Source organism: Triplophysa dalaica, chromosome 15 (assembly GCF_015846415.1).
Source record: "Triplophysa dalaica isolate WHDGS20190420 chromosome 15, ASM1584641v1, whole genome shotgun sequence".
NCBI classification, from domain to species: domain Eukaryota; kingdom Metazoa; phylum Chordata; class Actinopteri; order Cypriniformes; family Nemacheilidae; genus Triplophysa; species Triplophysa dalaica.
This window is the reverse complement of record NC_079556.1, coordinates 5,711,269-5,735,509: the sequence shown is the minus strand read 5'-3', so window position 1 is coordinate 5,735,509 and position 24,241 is coordinate 5,711,269. Positions and strand designations below refer to the sequence as shown.

Here is a 24,241-nt window from a genome sequence, read left to right as displayed (position 1 = left end):
GGTGAAAGGATTCAGGGTATGAGTTACTTCAATTGTTAATTATAAAACAATTTCAGTTCACGACATTCGTTCACATCATATTTCCTTTTTTCATTTGCCTTCTTTGTGCAAATTTTGATATTATAAATCATAAATGACATCAGACTTGCTGTGTTTGTCTGAGCTGATACATGCTCACGAAGTCACAGCTGCTGGCTTTACCAGGTTTATATCTCTGGCACCTGCAGGACACAAAGCCACATCACACGTTTAAAAAAACTCAAGTTTCCTGACTATAGTAACTGTTAATGGTAGTTTTCTGTGGTTGCCATTGTGTGTATCAGTGTATGGGAGCAAGAATGTGTGAAAGACGAGTCGTACCCAGAATTCCCTCCTGCTCCAGTTCCTCCTCAATTGCCATCAGACGATTATATTTGTCCATTCGTTCTCCTCCTCTCAACCCGCCCAGTTTGAGAAAGAACGAGCCAAGCCCGACGGCCTTGAAAACAACCACATTCAGTTCATGTTGACCAACATCTCTTCTTAATCAAATCAAAATATGCATGCATGTATGCATTTGCAGTATAGCAAACAGAAACAAAAGCACAAAAAAAATAAAAATCAAGAAATATGATTAACATACCAGATCCACAATTGATGTATCACCAGTCTCCGCACTGCCTGCTGCCAATATAGTCTCTGTTTCTCAGTTTATATAAGGAGGGTTTACATGCTTATTAGTCCATAAAAGTATTTTGATGTAATGTCACAATACTTTTATACAAGAAAAGTTGCATCTCAGATTGATAAAATTATCCTAATTTTACACTTAGATACTACTGCAAGTAAGAAAAGGTTACAGAGAACCACCCCAAAATAATTGTTTTTTACAATTAACTATTTATAGGTTAAACTATAATGTCTGTTTCATTAAGTGAACTACTGACAACATTTATTTCAAATTCCAAAAGAAAATATTTGCATTTTTTTGCAGAAAATTAACGGTAGAAACTCCTTTTTAAATCCTAAATGCTTCAAAAAAGCTCATATTCATGTTTAAACAATACATTACTAATGCTTTTGCATCAAATTTAGTAATAGTTTAAACATGAATTTAAGCCTGACTTCACAGCTTAAATGCATTCTCCTTCACATTGTCATTCCTAAAGTTTGATTTTTTTAAATTGATCAAACGCTGGACTGGAGTGGTCCACAATACATGCAGCAATGCTGATTAAATGCAAACTGTTGTGATCTTTACCACTGCATCTTAAATAACATTATAACACATCCGTGTCTGTCGTTCTCTGCATCTCACTTTTTCGTTGATGTTTGGAACCTACCACTCTTGTCTGCAAATCTCTGTATGAGCTCTGAGATTGTCATGTCACCATGGTGCCTAAAAATTGCCCTGGTGACTCCCTGTGGGAGGGGTTTAGCATCACCCAACCGAGGACAGGGATTGGATGCAGCATCTGCGATCAAGCAGCATGACTGACCAATCACTGAGGCCAGCCTCTCCCACTGCTCTACATCCTACACACAAAAACAGTTTAACAATTACTTGTTATAACAATCGAGCCTAATGGCCAAATCAGATTATGCTACAGATTCAAATACAGATCAAAATGTTCCAACCTCTTTCCTGAAAGGATCGATGAGAGCTGTGATAGAAGGATATTTATGAATCAAACCCTCATACAGATCCACCAGCTCATCTGGGGATTTCTGACAACCTGACATCACTTCATACCTGCCACGTGTCTAGAAGACCAGAAAACCACATCATGCATGATTATGGTAGTTATGGCATGCAATATAAATACACATTTTCTTTTTAAGTACTGAAAGTATCTGTTTAAGTGGACTTTAATTTGCTTTTAGGTTAAGTTTAATAATCTATTTCGTTCTTACATAGTCCATGAGGCAGTGAGCAGCGCAGTTTATAGCCAAGCGCAGATCTGAACCCAGCGGCAGCTTCAGGTTGGCACACGCCTCTGTGACCAAATCGAGAGCCTGTTCAGGACGTTCAAAACCCACCTGAAGAGACCCTTCTTCTGATATACCTACAGGCTGGGGGCGAGAACGAGAGCCGAGAATGTACTCAAATATCCACGTATAAAGTATATTATATATTAACATTAAATATCATTTTTTACAATGGAAAGTGGGGCAAAACAGTCTTTACATATTCAGTTACAAAGTTTTGAAAGCTAGTGAGGCAAAGTGCATACTTAATACATAGTACATAATTAAAAAGCATTGCAGGAATCTTAGCGCGGGTTTGCACTTGACTATATGTGTAACCTATATAATTTTTCTATTGACTGGTTTTATCATATATTCTCTTATGCATGTACAGCACTTTATTAAACACTTGGTGTTTTTTAAAAAGTGCTTTATAAATCAACTTTGACTTGACTCTAATGTCATGTCTGTCTTTACAATGGCTATAGCTTTAGTTTGGTGAGGTTCCCACAATGCACAGTACATTAATAATAGCTGCCCATCCAAACATAAATATATATTTATTGTGTGACACGCTGTTAAGTGGTTCAATCGGCTTTCACGAGCCCCGCACGTGATTGGGACCTGTTTATTTCATTCAGATGGTGATGTGCGGATAATTGCCCCATCAATGCATCAAAAAAATTCACACCTAATTTGTGTGGTGGCTGATGCTTTTGTGCGAGCCAAAGCGTGGAGCATTATGTGCTTTTGTCGAAGAGTATATCCTTACCCCGGCTTTACATCCAGATCCATTCAGGATTCTCCTCATTTCGTGCTGCAACTCAAAGCTCAGGCAAATGACCTGCAAGGCCAAAACACACACACCTAAATGGTTAGTTTACAAAAACTGTCTTTTCACCCTTGTGTTTCTTGAACCATTTAAACTGTAACAAACCATATGAGTAGAACACAATAAGAACACAATTAAGAAAATAACTGAGTCCTTCTTTCTCAAAGAAGAGCGTATATTTGTGAAAAGGTATGATCCTTGAGAACATACATACTTGTCTGACTCTTTGTGATGATGTGGCCAGTAGGATGACCTCGTCTAATAGGTTGAGTTTACCCATAGAGTTTTTTCCACAGCTTAGTATTGTAATCATTGGCATGGGCAGGTAAATCTTATTGGAAGCCTATAACGAGGTTTTCATTCAGAGGAAAGAAAGGAAAGTGTAAAGTAACATAAGGTTAACATCGGCATCCTTGTCCCTTTTGATGGCCAGTCTTTAATTGCCCTATTGTCACAGTGACCTTTTGGGTGTGTGTTATGAGTCCATTCGTAGAGATCTCCCACAATGCAACACAGTTTAGTCACATATTTTGATGTGTTTGTTTGTAATTGATGGTTGTATTTGTTACAATGTGTTTATGTGGGTGCGTTTGTTTACCTGTTGGACTCTTATGGATGTGACGTGTGTGTATAAGGGCGCTCCTATGAGTCGGCTGGCGGTTTTAGCCACAGCTAATGAAACCACACCCACTGCTAGGGCTCCTGGTAGTCTCGGCACAGGGGGCTCTGCGGGAGTTAGGGGCTTTTCTGTACTGTTTCCTTTTTTAGCTGGAGAATAAAATAGGGTGCAGGAGAAAAAGTATTGACCTTTTTATAAATAAAGAATGATGATGACCAGTAAGTAACTTGTTTGTTTCACTGACATTTATTAGGCCACTGCAGCATCCTGCAAAATCAAAAGTTTATTCCGCTATATTCATAGGACCGTGGTAAGATTTATTCATTCTGCAGTTAAAAAAATATCCAACAAGAGGGTTATATTGTGGTATTAAAGGTATAGTTTAACAAAAAATGTATGTCAGTCAATACCTGTATGTGACTTTATCTTCAAAAATGTGATATTTTAGAAATCTCAATAGTATTTGGTGATAGCTCAGTGGTAAGGACAGGTTGTGGGTTCTATCCCAGGGGATTGCACATACCTATGTAAAAAATGTATACGATAATGAAATGTAAGTCGGTTTGAATAAAAGCGTCTGCCAAATGCATAAATGTAAATGTATTTTTAAGTCCATACATTGGAAGTCAATGGGGTAAATGTTGTTTGGTTACCAATATTCTTTAAATACTCTCTTTTGGTTTCTACATAAGAGCGTTTTACAGGTTTGGAATGACATGTAGGTGAATAAATGATGAAAGAATTTTTATTTCTGGGTGAACTAGCCCTGGTGTCCCCATGTGTATAATAAAACAACATAATCTAGACCAATGATATAACTTAAATCTTCATTTATATGAGTGAGACATAAAATCTCATAATTTAATCATTTTTGAGAGTTGACACGTTTTTGCAGTGCAAGATTTCAGATAAGAAGACTAAAGGTCAAACTAGAGTCGCCGTCACAAGGAAGGTTACACAAGAGGCATCATCAGTTCGGTACAAGCTGCTAATGGAACTACGAGCAGTTCCCAATAGAGTTTCTGGGAAATAGAGCAGAATTGTTCACGGCTAATCCCAAATCATTCAGATGCCAGCAAAGTGCAAGAGGTTGGTCAGTTAGCCCCTCGCCTTCAATCCATTGCACGGAAACACTGACAAACTCTTTTCACATAACTTCCAACCTATATTCCATTATAGTTATTGTGATGTAGTGTCATATCACTAGATATACCATCTAATTTGTCCAAATGCATTGTTAATAAAATAAGATTTGCAAACTTATGAGTGTATGTGTTCAGAACAGGCTTCATCACCTTTCTCGCCACCCTTTTTGTCCTTATTGGAAGCGGGAATGGGAGGATCCTGGGGTGGAGCTTCAGGCACTGTTTCGGACCTGTTCTCCTCCTCTTCTGTTTCGCATCTTTTCTTGTCTTCCAGGTAACGTGCCATAAAGAAGTCACTGCAGAATAGAGACACGCGCGGCCTTAATCCTGCACTTTGGTGTGTATTTAAGTGTATGCACATCTGTGTTTTCCATTGAAAAAGTTTGATCTGTTTTTCATGTCAAAAATTTGTGAATTTGGTGATTTGGTCTGGTCTTGGGTTTTTCGTGTTGCATGTTCACTCACCTGAGAAGTTTGTCTAGATTGGTTTGGTCAGTGGGGTTGAATCCTTGCAGCATTGGACTGAGGTGCTCTATGATCCAATTTAAAGCTGTTGTTACAGAGAGCTTTTGCTGGTCACTATTACAATCTGTCTCCCTTGTTTCTGCAATGCCCTCAGACAGACTATCATAAGGACCACCCATCACCGCACTGCACACCATCTACAATTTGTACCAGGGACAGAAATGCATTAGGTTATTGGGGTGAAAAATTCAAAGAAATTAATGTTGTGGTTTGAAGTTGCCATAATAAATTGGGTTTACTTTCATTAAAATTGTACTTTACTTTAAATCATTTTCTGAAATGTAAGTTTTGTATTTGCTCTGTAGAGCAGTTTCTTCATTTAGGGCTATACTGTAGAAACAACATGGTGAATTCCATGCAAGGGGACCCACAGTGTATGGTAGCTCATTCTAAGGTAATAAAAAACGAACGCTTCATTGTGTAAGGTCTTTCTACACCTTTGAAGACACAGTGATGTATATTATATCACATTTCTATGGATGGAGCCTCCAAAAAATTACCTTTAAATTAAAAAATGCCTGAAGTTCAAGGACACATTTGTGTGTTTGTTCAAAACAAACTAGTGGATAGGTTTGCGGTCAGGAGTCAAAGCAGTTACAACATGGAGGACTGAAAAGACCAAGAAATATCTGAATTAAACATTATAACTGATTTAAAGAGTCTAGTGTTTTGCACTTGATGTCTGTTCTATGTCTGTTGAATGGACTTCAAGGTGTTCCTTACAATGAAGAAAGAAGCAATATATTGCATAATACACTATGGATGCTTCGTTTATCTCTTGCTACATTCTCAAAAAGAATGTGTTTTATAAAAACAAGTTTTTGTGTCATGGAATTTTTTTTAACATTACAGCATGTGTCATTTTGTGTTGTTTTGTGTAAAAAATGGGACAACACGGGTTGCGTTAAAAGTGACATAAAATGTCTTGTCCTTAAAGGAAAAGTCCACCCAAAAATGTAAATTCTGTCTTCACTTACCCTTAAGTTTTTCCAAATCTGTATAACTGTCTTTGTTCTGATGAACACTGCGAAGAATGCTTGTAACCAACCAGTTCTTGGCCACCATTGACTACCATAGAAAAAAGTATTGCTTTATAAATTATAACACAAAAAAAGATTTGTTGCAGAATTTAGGAAATCAAACAGTTCTGGGGCACTTTGACAACCATTGTAATCTTTCCTATGGTAGTCAATGGTGGCCAAGAACTGGTTGGTTACAAGCATTCTTCCAAATATCTTTATTTGTGTTCTTCAGAACAAAGACATTTATACAGATTTGAAACAACTCGAGGGTGAGTAAATGATGAAATGTTTTATTTTAGGGTGTACTACACCTTTAAGTATAAACACATGCGTGTGTTTGGTTGCGTACAGTTTGATAATGTGTAAGTAACTAATCAAATAAATAGGTGTTCCAATAAGTTCAGAGTGGTTAAACTCATTCTGTCTTACGAAGAGATCCACATCACTCAAACAGTTAAGAATGAGTTTGTTTGGCTTCAGTTAATATAATGACTAAAGTTTATTGCTGTTTTCTGACCTTCGTTATTTTCCTCGCTTCTCTTTCATTGAGTCCTACGCCACGTTTCCTTCTCTCTTGCTTTTGATACAGTGTTTCTGCCCAGTTTTCCACCTTTCTTCCTTTCAGTGCTTTTTTCCCTTCCTTTCACCTCCCCTATTCACCCCCAACACACTGTTAGAGTCAGGCTGTTCTGTGTCTTTCTGCATTAAGGTCATACACTCTGATTGTGCCATACCAAAACAGCCGCACTCTGAACTGTAATATGGCCTCCATGCCAGAAGGCATAGCGCTTACTTTACAAAAACCCAAACAGAGAATAGACCGAACGGACAGAGGCAGCGAGACAGAGAATGATATGATGGTCAAACATACTGAGGCTAGTGGCGCCACAGTAAACGTCTCCAAGTGATGTTTGCATGAGAATGTGTGTGGACACTGTATTTCTAAATTCATCTTTTAGTGTCCGAACAACTCTTGTGTTTTCTGTGGTGCATCTTGCACATAGCAGAAGGTGAAATGTCAGAACCCGACCAGCTTCTTTTTGTTCATAACCATTGAAACACTCCCAAGAAAATTAGATACAATATTCACACAAAGTGTAACTTTTATTGAAGCACCTTTTTATCATCGTAATACACCTTCACAATAAATATTTCTATATATGCAGATACCTTTTCCTCATCTCTGATGATGCAATGCACATTTGCCTGAATGGCTGTCAGTCCTCTCCCATCGTACACCACCCTTCCAGTGATCTTACTGATCACAGGAGTACATGAGAACCTGGTGAAATAGTTCGCCTGAAAAAATGGATCAAGTATTATAAGTATTGTTTATTAAAATCGGACATACTGTAGGCATATTGGTGTGTAATTATGGGATCAGATTGGTATCTGATCTACATCATTACTGGCATATTTAAATGTAAACTTTGTGTAAAATAATTAATAATGAAGACATCATGTATATGTGTCCTACCAGATAACCATAGATGTCATTGGGCTTATGAAAAATCATCTCGTTCAGGACGCCCTCTATCTTCTCTGGGACCCCGTTAGACCTGTAATACTCTGCGGCTTTGTTCTTAAGGTCGTAAAACTCCTGGTCTTCTTTCGATACTTTACTATGGCATCCCAAAAAACCTTTATACGACATGATGTCGTTTACTCTCTACCTCTGTCACGTGCGCGGCCTCGCAGGCTTTGTTGATGATCTGTGGTTGCTTGGTAACGTCAGATCATTCAGATGTAACAACGCGAGAGTTTAAAGCTTAATTTCTGTTTCATGAGGCATGTTATTGTAACAAGTTCAATGTCAGCTTGGGAGCTATTTCTTCCGATTAAATGCTGTCAACGATCCTCCATTCTTATAGATGTTAAATACTGGCTTCATATATTGTTTACAATATGAGTTAATATTAAAATATTAGGAACACAAAAATGTCGGGATAATATAATGTTAAAAGCCTTTAGTTTGGCGTTTTTCTGAAAGTGCATAATCGAATGCACTATATATATAAATCTAGAACCAACTGTTCACAGTGAAAGCATTTCATTTTTTTATATGTGTATTCAGATAAGGAAATTAAACAAACTATCTAATCAACTAATCAGAAAAAATATTTGAAAGGAATATTATTTTTTGGTTCACTGTCAGAAGGGCGATCTGAAGGTCAGCTTCAGATCGACGTATTATAAATGTTGCCGTCACGGGTTAGGCTGTTACAAAGAAAATAAGACAACATAAGTGAAACATTTTGTCAGAGTAACAGTTTATCGATGCTGTAGACTATTTAAAAAATTTTGGTTTTCTAAAGCCAAAAGTTTTTGAAGCAGCATCATGAAAAATATATTTACCAGTCTTTTGTCCCGTCCTTTCAAATTATGCAACAAATTTCACAGTTGAAAAACTATTATAATATGTAAATATTACCTTCAAAAGAAGATAATTATGTAAAAAATAGCCCAACACTATCAAACCAGAGCAAAAATGGGAATTAATAGTAAAAAGTTTTTTGCAGAACAAAAGTAATCCAATAAAACAATAGATTGTGGATTAAAATACATATATAGGTCTTGTTTTTTATTGTTGTTGTAGGCTAGATTGTGTATGTGTGCGTGTCTGTGAGTGTGTGTGTGTGTGCGTGCGTGCGTGTGTGTGTGTTTATATACATTTAAACCACATTTGATTAATCGGTCATTTTTGTGTTGTCTCTAATCTGACCACTCAAACCACTAAAACAGGTGTGCTAGGCCTGCTGATATGAACACTATAAGTCTTCCGGGTTCGGAGTTTATGCGGATCTCTTACATTTACATTCAGCAGACGTACAATGTTCAAGCTATACAATTTATGGGTAGCTACCAATGTGTGTTCCCTGGGAAACGAACCCATGACATATGTGCTGATATCGCATTGTTCACAAAATGAGCTGCGGGAACTCTGTTGACATATACCATCTTTTTATTGATTTATTCAGTCATTTAAAAAATATATATTTATCATTACTAAATGAATTCATACATTTAAGCTTTGAAAACTGTGAAAGAGCATGTAAAGTCCACAGGTCTTAAAGTCCACTTTTCTTTTTTGCGTATTTATTATTTTGTAACAACAGGCCTATTTTGGTACAAAAGACTTTCCATTTGGAACTAATATGTTGAACCAAAAGTCTATTTTAGGTGCATATTTGAAAATTCAGCCATTACGAAACTAAACGTTTTTCACTCATTTATCACGTTTAGCATTGTTCAAATATAGATAGCTAAAATCATTTTAAGACCGACTTCAACAAGAAAAAATATAATTTAGTTCATGGTTTGATTTTTAAAATGTTTGTTTTCATTCTTCATCTTTATTATGATATTCACAAACAATTTTTTAAAGCATATAATCTATGCAATTCTGTAAACATAGCATTTGTTGTGAACTAACTTTCTCGGAGGGTTCGGCAACTTTCTGTGCTACAAAATATTTAAATTTTAAGCTTTACAAACCACAAAAGTATTTCCTTATTGATTCATAAGGAAGCAATTTAGTTCGTAAATTGTAGGCTATTAAGATTTTAATCGAACAGCATTTGTGTTCCTCTTAAAAAACAAATTAATCTCGATTTGTGTGCCTTATCATTAAATTATTTGAAATTCGGACCCTTTCTAAACCCAGCAGAACACATAAATGCACCCCTTCATCAATCTATGATCAATGAATCTAATGTTAAACATTCTTATTTTAAGCTCTCACCGGTTAAGGGCGTGTTCACCAACGCGTACAAATAGAGTATAATGAAAACATAACAAATGTCAATATGTGCATTTTCTCGAAATAGTATAGGCCTAAGCATGGGGAAATTAAGACTTTACTTACGGGGGCCCGTACTGTAAATATAATGTCTACCATTTGAATTATTTAAAGTTTTACGTGCAAGTGAGTGGACGTAAAATGTGTCGTAAAATTTGCTATTAATATGCCTATAGGCCTATTTTTTACAAAGGGTATTTAAGTATATTATCATATTATAGCTTTTGGGTTGAAGTTTATTCGTTAGTCGAAATGTCATTTTCTGTTAAAAAATATGAATTTTATTTCGTGACTATTCACATGGTCAGTTCATTCAGATTCCTTGTTCCTAATTACGATGTTGGTTAATAAATTAAGCTTTTTATTTTATTATCAATTTTTTTCTCACATCCTGAGTGCGAAAATTAAAATAGGCAATCTTAACATAATCATCTGTCTAATTTCCCTGCACTCTTTTATAAAGAAATCTGATTATATTTACAAAGCCTGATAGTAGGGGTTTAATTTAAATGTCTTAACATAAAAGCAGTGACTGTGTGACGCGTTTCTAGCTCGAGCCTGGACTGGTTCACGAGGAGGTCAGTCGCTCCAGGACAGGAAGTCACCGAGAGGGCACCAGCATCACTTACGTCATATGGACTAGAGCGCGTTCATTGGCTTTTTGCGACGCTTGGCTGGTCCTGCAGACAAATAATATCTGACACAACAAAATCTGCTCGCTGAAAGATGAACCGAGGCTTCGTATTTCCGCATGGAGACCGAGCATTATGATTATAGTGTCGAAATGGGTATTGATATTATTCACAATTTTTCTTTGCTAATCTTTAGACGGAGAGCTTCGCCAAGAAAAACGATTAAACAGAAAAAATAAATGAACCACATAAATATCTTGTAATGCAACCAAAACAGTATGTCCTTGTCATTTATCTGGTTGTATCCAATGTAAAAAAATATGGACATACGAATTGAAGTCATTGTAAGGTCAGATAGAAATAGAGATAGAAAATGGATTACCGCTATACATTAAAGGTGTAAAATGGCATGAAATATTCATGTGACCCTTCAGTTAAACGTATAAGTGTTCAATGCACCAGCCTGCATGTTACTGTCGCCACCAACCGGCCACGTTTGCGCACTCTTACCCTCAAGTTCAACCCAATATTTACACCACATCCATTTTATTTTACATTTACATTTAGGCATTTGGCAGACGCTTTTATCCAAAGCGACTTACATTGCTTTATCCTATACATTTTACATAGGTACTTGCAATCCCCTGGGATCGAACCCACAACCTTCTCTCACCACTTAGCTACAGGAAAGCTTAGTAATTTATTAAGTGTAAACACCAAATCCTTTTGCAAAAGCATGCAAATTCTACTTGTTCACAAATAAAATGTATGTATATAACGCATATTGCAGTGGTTTGTTCAATAATTTAAATTAGTATGAACTACTTCTTAACAGAACTTTACAAGGAAACGTTAAAGGGAAAACATTATTTCACTGTACTTACACTGTACTTTCATTCGATTAAGAATACTTTTATTCACTTACATTTCGAAGAAGATATATCCATGTATCCAGCCTACTGCATCTTAAATAATCATACAATAACAGCTAAGCGTGTGGAAAGCTAAAAAAAATAACTGAACGGAGATTGTGTCTGTTTCGGGTCGTCTGCTGTGCCCTGTGGAATAGGCCATGCGTTTTTACGGCGTTAAAGCTATAAAACATCCACATTGTTAAAGACATGTGACTGACGGTAGATCAGACACTCCCAGTCTGTTTTGTTTCTTCCTTCTTCGTCTTAAAAACAGGGCTCTTCGTTTGTTTCCCAAAAGTTCTAACAAGAAAATCCAAAGCTTTTCGAAGCCTCATTCATGTCGCGCGCAGACATGAATATTAATTTATACAGCTCGCGCTCAGCCACTTGTTGCTTTGTGATTTAGAAAGTCCTGTAATTACTCCAGTAAATATTTCCTGTAGCCTACTCTCCTTATATTTTGTGACCTGGTATAAAGCCTACATTATGCAGATCATGCAAATACGGAATATTTTGCATGTTTGAGCTTCAACGAAAGACTACGTTTGCATTCAAACGGTTTAATTGCTTAACTAATAATGTTAAACAGCTTGCCAAAGGTCCCGCTGGGTCACGGGGGAAATGGCCATTTCTACCTAATTAGCGCGTCTTCTTCTGTCCTTAAGCCACCAGATGCAACGCCTGATGCTTGATTAATGCTTTCAGAGCCTCACACTTGCCCAGTCATGTTTTCAAACTTGGCCAGGTGTCATCTGAATGAGCACCAATAGATTTTTTTTTCAATTTGTGTTCCATCCTGAATTAATAAAAAGGTTCAATGAAAATTCTTTGCCATTCACAAACGATTTGTGGTGTTTTATAATATTGAGGTTTGGTTGGCTAATTCTGTTTTCCACTCTAGAATTCCTTTTTTTTATTGAAAAGTTTATTCTGTTCTAAACGTTTGTATAAATCCTTTTATTTGTCTCTTAACAATGTAAGCCCAAGCATGTTTCTGGCAGGAAACATTTGGCTATTTAATATCGTTTTGCATCGTTTACATTTTGAAGATAATAGTATATTTTAATTGGTTTATAAATTGAAGTGAATGTACTTACAAACTCTTCTTTTCTACTTCTACTGCAATGAACTTATTTGTGCATTATTATTAATAATAATGTATAAGTTTTTTTCTAAATCATGTTATTTGTACGCATTCCAATAAACATTTGCTTGTCATATATATTTTTTCTATTTATAAATAAGGCCTATTTATCAATGTGTAACTCACGCTTATACTGCAACTCTTAAAGATAAAACTGTTGTGGCCTTAATCAGCTAAATTCTTTACAAGGCAATTCACTGAAGTCGATACAAGCAAATATGATTGACCAAAAGCACCACTGAGAACCTCTCCAAAAATTTGAAAAAATCACTTTTTCAAGAAACTGAAGAATTTTGTATGCTTTTAAAAATTGCCTTAATGACACCGGTCTCGTTTAAGCCCTAAACCCAGTGAGAGTTCACGGACAGGTCGCGCGGTTTTGCCCGATCCACTCAGCTGCGCTTTGATACCTGCACCCGAGAGATAGAAAGAGAGATGTGTTGAATTATTCCATTTCTTTTTTCTACTTTGAGCCATCTGCCAAATGCATAAGTATAAAGGCAAACCCTTGACCTTCGAACACCCATATGAGTATGAATTTTCGTCCTGGGAAAATAAGAGACAAGTGTTATTTAACCCTGTTGTGTGCACGAGGAAAGCGCTAAACGACGTAGGCTACAGAATGCACATGAATATTGATTTCAGTCTACATTGCCTGAGTCTCCAATCCTCAATTTCAATAACATACTGAGTGGTTTATTTATTGATAGGCCCTGCTAAGATTAATTATTTTGGTCTGGTGGTTATAATAAAAGAATGTTTAGTTATATAGCCCTTTGAGAAACGTTTGAGAAATAAAGCAGGTTGGTCCAAAATTACGCTTCAGATTTCCTCGTAAGACTTCATAATGCAAAGACATGATCCATTAAACATGATCACGGACGAGGAAAATATAGGCTAGCCTACTGAAATATGTACTGTGTTTACAGTATGTAATGGCTTTTCTCAGTCTTTACGCACAACAGGGACGCAGTGGGGACATAAGCTCTAGTTTACAAGCAGCCAATCGATTGAAAGACTTTGCAGTAATAGAATCAACGTTTAGGCAGTCTGGTAAAACAACACCTTTTCTTATTGGGGCATAATGACTATCGTTTTTCATAATTTCCGGGATGATAATTATAATATTTACTTAATCATTTTCGGGATGTTAATTGTGATAAGTTTACTACTTCTAAAATGTCATTTCTCTGACTGGGCAATGCAATATCTGCTTCTGATTCTTATTATACTGCTAATAAAGTAATTTTCTCGGATGAAATTCTTCAACAAAGTGCTCCTTAATTAATCCTTTGCTGCTGTGAGAAGTACAAATGAGAGAACATGTAATTGTAGGCCTATATCTCTTTGTTTAATTAGAACTAAAATGATGTTGTAACAAAAGTGCTTTAACAATTTAGACACTGTATAAACACTCCCCCCTTGTGGACTTAAGGGCATGTTGTCCCAACACAAAGCTGCATGAGTTTTTTTGAGAATTAAAGGAACTTAACATACGATCAGTGTTTTTGTAACAATTCTTAATGAAAGCATACATTTTTGTTCATTCATTCATTTATTTATTATCCTTTATTTATTAATTTTACAATATGTCTTTCTTAGACTGTCTTTTAAATCAGTTACTTGTGCAATTATCAGGTACAAAACTAATCCTGAGACAAATAGTCTAAATTCATTCCATGGTTATGAATATGTGACCCTGGATCACAAGAGCAGTCTTAAGTAGCATGGCAACATTTTTAGTTGTAGCCAAGAATACATTGTATGCCAAAAAGCATTAAGATATTAAGTAAAGATCATGAAGATATTTTTCTTATGCTAAAGATATCAAAACTTAATTTTTGTGAGTGGATGGCCAGTAAGAGTGCTTCTTAATAACAAGTTCACGGGCAATTTTCTCAATATTTGGATTCTTTTGCACCCTCAGAATCAAGAGTTTTAAACGGCTAATCTCCGCCAGATATTATCATATCCTAACAACCTATACATTCATAGAAATTTAGAATAATGTACCCATAAGACTGGTTTTGTTGTCCAGGGTCACATATATAGAAATAAGGACTATGGGAAAGTCAGCAGCATATTCCGAGAACATCAGAATATTTCAATGTTCAGCAATTGAGGTTAGGACATCTGAGGCCACATAGGAATATGAGTGTGTTTGTGTGCGTGCGTGTGTGTATATGTGTGTGTGCATGCGTGCGTGTGTGTGCATGTGTGTGTGCCTTTTTCTGGCATGTCTCTGAGTTGGACTTTAAATTGTCCAGCTTTCATAATGATATGTGGGGGTTTAGATGGCAAGGTGAGGGTCTTGTAGGTCAAATTCAGTCTGACCACTAGATGGGGCATTTGGGTCTTTTTAAAACACAGCAACATCGCGTAATGTGACCAATCTTATCTATTGTCCTCAGATGTGCCCACTGAAGCTTGAATAACTGGATTAAAAACAGTAAAATCATATACAATTTCTGGCCTGTTAAAAGGCTATGTAAGTGTCAACAGCAAACATACACATGTGCTGTATGATGCCATGATTATGAGTGACATCAGTTGTCATGTGTAATCTCCATTTGCTACAAGGCTTTGAAAGCAACAGTAGGCCTACCTTTTGATGACCCAGCAACCCAACTAATGATTCAAACTTGGGTTTCAGGAATGTTACTAAACGTTAAAGCCATAGTTAATAAAATTGAATAGATTTGCATTTCGACATAACGTTTTATACTTAAATTATATAGATACAGAAATTGCAGTGCAGCACGGAAATAATGCCTTATAGCCTACAATAAACACCCCAACGAATATTGTACTAAATACACACACTGATGTGGCCTGTGTTTACTCCATTCCTGGTTTCATCAGTCTTGCACATGGAGTGGGACTAAAGGGCGGGGCGGGACGGCGAGCCAACAGACGGAAAGTCTGGATCGGTACCCTTCCTTTCTCTAGATATCGGACAGTCTGAAGAAAACTGAACTCCAGGTCAGACGCGAACTACGTTTTAAATGCGATTCATGCTGTGTTTCTTTTCTTTGGCTGGAAGTCTGGTGGGATAAAACGTGTATTGACGGTGGAGGCGCGCGCTTGAAAACAAAAGTTATCTGTAAAGGAACCTAATGCCCCGCGCCAAGCCATAAAGTTAGAACTTGGGGGAGTGGAAATACGCAAAGTTGAAGAATATGATGACGACTGAGGAAGACCTGGTCATAGACGACATCGTCACAGGCAAGAGAAATTCAATTTAAAAGGAAAAGTTTGTGTAACATCAACAATTTGAGCAGGGGGCGATCCCGTTATTTTACGCTTCATTCAGTTGGCAACGCCCACATAGTCTGATCCCATCTGATATCATTAGTGTAATTGTATTTGCTGGTGTTTCACAAACAGATCCACACAAAGTCCTTTTTTTATTGAATCGCATTTAATTCTGCATTGTATGTCTTATTTTTTTATCACATTCCTCTAAAGCACATTTATTGAAGCTGTACCGCATTGGAGGCAACGCAGCCCCATATTTTAAGGGATTTGATCCCGATCTAAACCGTGTATAAATGCTCTATATAAAGAATGCAAGAAAACGCACGGGACTTTAAAAGCGCAGTGTGGACTTGGGTGGACTGGGATAGTAACGGTGCAGAGTTGGGTCACGTGGTTGCGCTCCTGGGAGCTTTGAGTCAATGCAGCAAAAGTCTGCACGCTCCATCATCATCATCCCAGGTGAAGCAAGAACGAGGTAAGTTAGGGCTCCTCGACCACCGACCCACACACTTCAAATATACTTATATCGCGTATTAAAACAACGAGCCCGTTTTATCACGGAATTCTCGCACTGCAGAGGAATGTCCGACCTGATGCGACTGTTTCCAGCGCAGCAGAGGGATCGAGAAACATTTGGGTCTTTCGTGGAATGATCATTTCGATATGTGAGGCTTGTTTTAAGGTCTGGCGTGTGTTTCCGACAGTTCCGCGCATTGGAAGGGAAACGTGCACACGCTCTGCTGCTCGTCCTTTAGGAAGGACGCTGAATTGTTGGACTGCTGATGTGATGTAATGTGATTCAGGAGGGGCGCATGTATGACAGAGCAGGACTGGTGAATATGTCTTTCCTGTTTGTGCAGTGGTCACCATCAAGGTGATATTTAAGGAGAGATGCGCTGCGCAACAATCTTTACGACATTGCCGTTTTTCCTCCGGTCTTCCCAATGTCCCCTGCATCATCATTTACGGCAGAATATTGCGGCGGTGTGTTGCTCTGAACTTGTTAATAAGATCAGGATGTCGCATGTCGATGTTGCGGATCTGACACTCGCGTGCTAATTGCGGGCGCGCTGGAAATTTGCATATTGACATCAATCTTGTCGCGGGTACCATTTGGCGCTTGCAATGTGTGATAACTTTGTAGTCTACTTTGACAATTTAACAAGTCGTTCGGACGTGCTCGATTTGGCGTTTCAACCTTTACGTTGCCAATCCCTGGTCAGAATGAAAACATGTCCCACAGCACATTCCCACGGTGGCACTTCGGGCCTCTAGTATAAAGAAGTCATTGTTTGAGTAGGGGGGAAAGGCCTCATACTGTAGGTAGAGCACGGAGGCGGGTACAGAAGAGAAGTGCCAAAAATGTTAGATGGGCGTTTGCGCGTACTGCATGTGGAGACCGTATGTAAACAAATATGGCTTTCAACTTCCTGTATTCAGACTAGATACTTCATGCATTTTCATGCATCTCGTGCGTTTATTCTGGAAAACAGAGCTGTTGTTTGCTTGTTCAAATCCTCAGAACAGCTATTGAATGCCGTTTTAAGAGAGATAATCTGATTTAATATTAGCCATCTCTTTAAAAATCATATTTTCTTTATCCAACTTGGTTGAATTCTAATTGATCTTTTTAATGCTTTGCATTGATAAACCAACGTTCCCATACGATAACTGAAGTTTAAAATGTTCTTGTACATTCAGACTCATATGTATTTGCATTTATAAGGCATTCCAAGGTTTGTGCCCTTGAGTCCCAGTAGTATTTTTGATTATTGACAAGTATTGAGTATTGACCTGCATCTGGAGCACAGAGGGGCTGATAACAGTGGTTCGTATGGATGCAGTGGTTCTGCTTGGCTGGCTGGTGCAGATGAACAGGCTCATGCACGTGAGGCACGACTGCTTACTCAGCAGGGAGGGGATAGTGGGTATTCATGACTGTCTGCAGCATTCATGCATTTAAACACCGTTAAAGCATACACACAGCACATCCTAACACAATGCACACATGTGTGCAAAACAAATATGCACAACATGTACATACTATACATGCATGCACGGAGCAACCCATAACTGTGGGTGAGCAGTGACGTGAGGAGGAGAGCAGAGATAATGCCCACTCTCAGGGTGTGGTTATGAGACGTGATGTGAGTGCACATGAGCGTGACACGTGGCATACAACTAGTATAGTAAGAAATTTGAAATTTATAAAACATTTGCACACACAAAAGCACTAATATCCAACGATACTGACAATCTTTTCTGCGGAAATTACAAAAGATTCTGCTTGCAAACAGAAAGCTTGTGCTTGCAGTCTAGGCGATGCTAAGCTAGCAGGGGGTGTCTGGGCCCTGGCTGTGTGTTTGGAGAGGTAGGATGACGGGGTGATGTAATTTAAAGCTGAGCCATTAGTGTCTCTGTTTGAGGTCTGCTCATGGATTTTAGCTTCACACACACATTAAGGACAACTTCATTTGACGAGTGCTGTCTGTGGTCAGCATCTGTGTTCATTACACTCTGTTTCTTTTCTGAGTTCTCTTGAAATAGGTAGTAATAGAAGCAGGAATCAACTAGTTTGAACCCTCCAGGTATAGACTGCCCCCAAAGATTGTAACTGTAATTGAAATTATATAGGGTGTGTTTGAAATATGATGCTAGCCTATTTTTCTTAAAATTGATAAAATTTCAACAAATAGTATGTAAACATGCAATACTGGATGACCTGCGCTATTTGCAGTGAATCACAGGATGCTGTTTCTCACAATGCTATGTGCTCAACTCTCGACCTTCCATTATGTGAAACATAAATGATAAGTAACAACTTTTGAAACTCATTACTTATTGGATGGTCAAGTTAGGATATATTTCAGTAAATAACAAAAATAATATTACAGCGTTTAGTTTTGAGAACTTGGATGAGGTCATGTGACATACATTTTCCCAACATAATCTCACAGGAATTTGTTTAATGAGACTGCTTATGCGTAATATTTGTACGTTTTTCTACTTCTACTGCTTTTGTGTCGATGACGGTTGGGTTTAGGGGTGGGGTTATGGGAGGGGTTTGGTGCGATTTACTGTACATCGTACAAAATCATAGAAATAAGACACCTTGCAAAATAGCTAAGGTATTTATCAATTTTTATTGTTGCATAGTTTATTCAGTTTCACGTGGCCTCATGGCAGTTTCGATGATATTTTTGCGATTACTTCTGAACATAGTCCTAGACTGCAAACCTGAATGTCAGACTTGGTTTATGCGTGTTTTTATTTTAATCAAAGCTATCAGATCAAGTTATTATCTCTGAATACATTTTAGCGTCAGAGAATGTTTCTCTTTTCACAAATAAAGTTTAAATTGGAGACTGGAATGCTTGCAGATGGAAACTGTCTTTTTACTATTTCATTGAAAAACATGCTATGAATGACGTACATTTTTAAAAGCCTACTACAGCACACAAAAGACCCCAAATTCTGTTTTAACATTAGGTCATGTTATAGGTATTAGCTGTGGTTGTCACGGTCCCCAAAGGAATGCAGAGAGTTCTAGAAGGTTTGGGGAGGGGGGATCCTTCATTGTCAAGAAGACCATCTGTGTGATGATAATGGGGGGTGGTTTAAAAACCCATTTGAATCGCCACAACTAAAAAATATCACTTCTTGGCACTCTCTATGAACACACAGTAAAGATTTTTTAACAATGTGTCTGACAGCAAGTCAGCCAAAGCAGACTCCACCCAACACACATGTTCCCATGCTGCGCATCTGTGATACTCTGCACAGTATTTATTCAAGTATCCACATATTTCCCCAGTGTTGTGTTTGAAACGGTATAGCATGAAGGGATTTTTATCAATAGTTTTGGGTGGTCTGCAGCATGTTAGGCATTGTAATGTGGATGTTTTTGAGCAAGTGTGGTTTGAGTCACCTGACTTGGATGTGACCCAAATCTTGAATCTTGCTCAGTGTTACTAGGTCTGTCATGTACTGTGGGATTCAGATGGCTACAGAGAGTTCTTGAATAATTTCACATATGCTTTAATAATTCATATGTCCATTTCTGTACAGGCAGCTGCTTAGAGCTCTTGTTATCACTGATATTTAAAGGGACAGCTCACCCAAAAATAAAAATTGTGTAAATTAGTGTCCATCATGTCATTAGAAACCAGTATGATTTTCTCTCCTCTGTGAAAAAAAATATATTTTGAGAATTGTAGTGGTTTTGTGTCCATACGGGAGATGTCAATTGGGGCCAATGTTGTTTGGTTAACACCATTCTTCAAAATATCTTCACTCGTGTTCTGCAGAAGAAAGAAAATCACACAGGTTTGGAATGACATGAGGGCGAGTAAACGATGACAGAATTTTATTTTTGTGTGAACCATCCCTTTAAAATGCATTTTAGTACATCACGAGTGTTATTGGATTTATTGGAGTTGCTCCAGACAACTCTGTGTGAAAGCGTGATCTGATTTTTGTAGCTCTCTCTAAGAGATGGGCTTGAAAAGAAGAAGTAGAAGTCTTGATTCATGTAGTGTATTCCCTGTGGACTCGGCTGCAGTATGTGTGGATACTGACCCCACCAGCGAGCAGAGAAATGCCGATAATCCACTCAAGCTGTGTCTGGCCTTTAGTCTCGGGAGTAAGGGGGGGATGCATGGATATATATATATATACTCACTACTTATATACTGGCAAGCATGTTCTTCAAGTGTACTATTCTGAGATTAGCCTGACCTTCAGAACATGACTTTGGGAATCAAGATTATGTATTACAAACAATATATTTTGAGATCATTCTTTTCTCAATAGGGCTACGGATCTAGGCAGGTGAACTTCTATTTTATTTCTAAACGCAATTTTTGATTGTGGATTATGTAATTGTTTACTGATTTAACGTGACACTGGACGGCATTCACTTTTACTGTATGGACACAAAACCAATGCAAGTGTGTGGGCCAGTTAACAACATTCTTCAAAAATAATTATTTTGTGTTCTGCGGAAGAAAGAAAGGCACACAGGCTTGCAATGACAAGAGGTTCAAATGACTAACACATGTTAGTCTTGTCATTATAATGATAAAGTCTTGCTGTATTTTCAAAACAATATGTATTTTAACATTTATCTCACATAAACATCCACTGCAAGTAGATTATTGTACAAACTACACTTTACACATTATTTTATTATTTTAACTTTTGACAAATTTCCAGTTTATTTAACAGCATGTCACAGAATATTAAGATTAAAACCTTCTGATGATTGTTATGTATCTGAAAGAAGCCTAGAAGGCTATTGAAAGTTGCAGAGTTATTATTTACAGTCGATTGTGTCATTTGTGAATGTTTGCGAGAGTTTATCCTTCTGCTTTGTGCACTAGCTCCAATCAGAGTGTCTAAAACCAGAAGTTCAGGAAGGAAGACTATTGTTACTCCAAATAGTTGTTTTTAGAATTTCCTTAAAGAGACACACAGATGTTCAACTTTTGGAGGTCTTGCCTTCTTTCAAAAGTTTGTCCTTATTATTCTTTTTATTGCTCTGACCCTTTTTTATAGTAGGTAAAATAAATACTATAGTAGTCAATGAAGGATGAGATCTGTTAAGCTTCTGACATTCTCCCAAATTTCTTCCTTTATACACGTTTGGAAAAATCTCAGAGTAAATGAAGACAGAATTTTCAATTTTGGCTGAACTATGCCTATGATATTTCATAACTTTCTGAAAGTTATTAATTCATATAATGACTATTAATATATTATACATCAAATTGGTGATATTTTCTATATACTGTACAGAGCACAAATTCGCATGCTTTTTCCTGCCTTCTTTTGATTGACAGTATTATCGGCGCTGATTCTTGGCCGTTTTTAAACTTTCAGCCAAAACCGATTATCGGCCGATATATCGGTGTAACTCTAGTTGATTAATTAATCACAAATTGTCCAATCAAAACACAGTATGGTAATGCTAGCATTGTGGTTGTTTCGATATATAGCCGCAAATATTTTCTATGAAAGTTGAAAGCAGTTATGGAGAGTCATCCACCAGATCTTCTTTGGATCGACACGGTTGCTTGATCTTGCTGAGTTCATGCAGTAGGTAGCTCTGATCTTTGAGCTGCTTTAACACTACAGAGAACGCCGCTGCTGTGTTGTGTAGATGGCTGCTTGTTACAGCTCTATTCAGTGCTGCAAAAATCGATTCTATTTCTCAGTAAGAATGTATTATGTTTCTCTAAAGCAGTGCTGCACTGGTATTGATTTTTAAAGGGGACTGCTCTGTCTCTCTGGGGTGTGATGTCATGTACACCCCTGTGATGTCATGTTTGCCTTTACCCCTCAAAATGTTTTATGCCAAAAATCATTTGTTACGCTACTCGCGATTTATGTCTTGTGGTTTGCCAGGGTAACAGAGTAAGATGTGGATGTTGAAACATTGTGGGGAATGCAAAGGGAGTTTTCTGCACTTTTCAAACCCTCTAATTGTTCTCCAACTTCACATTCCAGCGTTTCGACACTAGAGAAACTCATGCAAACACATTCTTTCAAATTCAGCCCGGCTTCAATATACAAACAAGTCTTTCTTAGATATGTGCTTTCGAGGGGGGAATGGTAGAGCATTGCTTCATTCACAGCTGTTCTGTGGCTGCTTTCGTCCTCTGTGTGCGTGTGTGTGTGTGTGGCATGTGTGTGTGGCATGTGTTTGATGTAAGGGGAACTGCGGTGTATGTAGATACAAAAGGTATTCACTTCATTATGTAAGCACTTTATACACCTCTGAAGACATATGTATAATATATCGCGTTTCTGTCGATAGATTCTCCAAAATAAATAAAACCTTTTTTATTTAAATAAAGAATTGTTTTCAGAATAGTTGAAAAGTGTTACTTGCATGTATCTCTGCATTCGGCTGTTGCTTTTGGAGTCCTTTCAAACCAAACATAAAGTAAGTTGCAATTTGTCTCAGACGTTTTGAGGTAAATTTAAACAAATAATCCTTTAAAAAAATGTTCAAAGCTGTTTTACGTAATGTGAATCTCCGTATTTTATATTTCAGTTTTGTATCTACCACTAAAATCATTTATTCTCTCACTTTCTTCCTCTTTTGTTTGGGGAAATGAGGTATGTGACATTACAGGAAATAATAGTTCCACTGAGGGAAAAGATAGGAAAGGAGACTTAAAATGACCAAAAAAAGCTTTTTGTCACATAACGTGCTTGATGGATATCTAATTATATATTAAAAAAAAAACAGAAAAGTGACATTTATGACTGACATTTTGAGTAGATTATTAAGACTGCCTTTTTATTTTTTATATACTTATTTATAATCTCAAATCTTTGGTTTTGACTCACTTGCTCTCACCCAATTGCAATTCAATTCTGCATATTTCCTAGATAACAGATTCCAGATCTGAAAGCACTTTTCTTGGAAGTCTTCAGTCTGTGCATGCATCTCTGCTTTATTATATCTGTATGTTTGGCTGTTTAAAATTCCTGAGAATTTGTAATTCCACAGAGGAGGTATGACCTCTGACTGCTGCTTCCTGCCAGAATTGTGTATAACATTCCAGAGTCTGAACACTCATTCAATCACTCCCTTTCTGTTATGGACGAGAGGAGGGATTATTTTCACATCTTCTCTCTGGTTTTGCCTAAGGAAACTTAAAACAGTAAAAACTTGCTGAGTAAACCATTTGAACACACAGAACAACCATGCAGAAAGTCAAAGAATGTCCCATTTTGGGCAAAAACTTGAAGTGAGAAAACTTTATTCACACTAACTATAATTAAAAAAATCATCTGTTGGGTATTGTGTTAAAACAACCCATTATTATAAATCGTGAGTAAAAGAATCAATCTTTGTCGTTGACGATCACTTTTGCAACATGAATTCAGGTTCAGACCTGTTTTCAGATGAATTTGTTGTCATCCGCACTTATGTTTTGTGTAAATACATTCTAAGAACAACAGCGAAAGCAAATTAATATGTGAATTCACACTGTGGCTATAATGCAGGTAATTATTCACCATTTGCGGCTATTTTCTGCTTTCGATTCTCACACTTTCGGATACTCGGTCATGTTGACATGGAAAAGACATAAAATGCACTCGCACATACAGAAAAATAAAAGGCGCTAATAAAGAGGCTCACAATCAGCTGTCGGTCGCCATTGATGTCGAGTAATAACCCTCGCACAACTTTAATGTGTTTTAATGAAGTCTCTCTCTGCAGCGAGCCGTGTTGCCATGTAAACAAACTTAAATTCCTTTAACCCCCAGAAAAATATAAAAAGACGGTCAAGTGTGTTTCTTTGAATAACACTTCACTTATAGGCGTTTATCATTATGGACAATCATTTTACTCCTTCGGTATTGATTGTGATGTTCCATTGTCCCATTT

General features: G+C 37.3%; 2 protein-coding genes across 5 annotated transcripts in view; one reads left to right on the top strand and one right to left on the bottom strand.

Moving 5' to 3' along the window:
- Positions 1–62: 62 nt before the first annotated feature.
- Positions 63–11,543, bottom strand: eno4 (enolase 4). 2 transcript variants are annotated; one of them, XM_056768822.1, is made up of 13 exons: positions 11,447–11,543; positions 7,261–7,389; positions 5,009–5,205; positions 4,694–4,839; positions 3,378–3,547; positions 2,994–3,122; positions 2,720–2,791; positions 1,894–2,052; positions 1,618–1,743; positions 1,323–1,515; positions 623–678; positions 361–478; positions 63–221 (listed from the first exon to the last, which is right to left on the bottom strand). In XM_056768822.1, exons 3-13 carry the CDS (start codon positions 5,203–5,205, stop codon positions 175–177), a joined length of 1,413 nt encoding a protein of 470 aa, XP_056624800.1. In that variant the 5' UTR covers positions 7,261–7,389; positions 11,447–11,543; the 3' UTR covers positions 63–174. The 2 variants fall into 2 exon arrangements, with proteins under 2 accessions (XP_056624800.1, XP_056624799.1); XM_056768821.1 differs by lacking the exon at positions 11,447–11,543 and adding an exon at positions 7,568–7,775.
- A 3,952-nt stretch (positions 11,544–15,495) lies between these two features.
- The window catches only part of hspa12a (heat shock protein 12A), a 28,437-nt gene continuing 19,691 nt past the window's right edge, over positions 15,496–24,241 (top strand). For 2 of the 3 annotated variants that reach the window (XM_056767885.1, XM_056767883.1), the window contains exon 1: positions 15,496–15,804. In XM_056767885.1, coding sequence (XP_056623863.1) covers positions 15,759–15,804 — 46 coding nt within the window. In that variant the 5' untranslated portion in view covers positions 15,496–15,758. Of the gene's footprint in view, positions 15,805–16,194; positions 16,313–24,241 lie in introns of those variants that run through there. The other variant, XM_056767886.1, reaches the window with a different exon arrangement.

Bases quoted from the DNA above. Each gene is read 5' to 3' on its own strand.
- eno4 (XM_056768821.1), bottom strand. From the start codon at position 7,744: ATGTCGTATAAAGGTTTTTTGGGATGCCATAGTAAAGTATCGAAAGAA. The intron at 2,053-2,719 runs GTAAGGATATAC...TCTCGCCCCCAG, and splicing joins GATCTGGATGTAAAGCCGGG to CCTGTAGGTATATCAGAAGA. The intron at 1,516-1,617 runs GTTGGAACATTT...TTTTGTGTGTAG, and splicing joins TCGATCCTTTCAGGAAAGAG to GATGTAGAGCAGTGGGAGAG.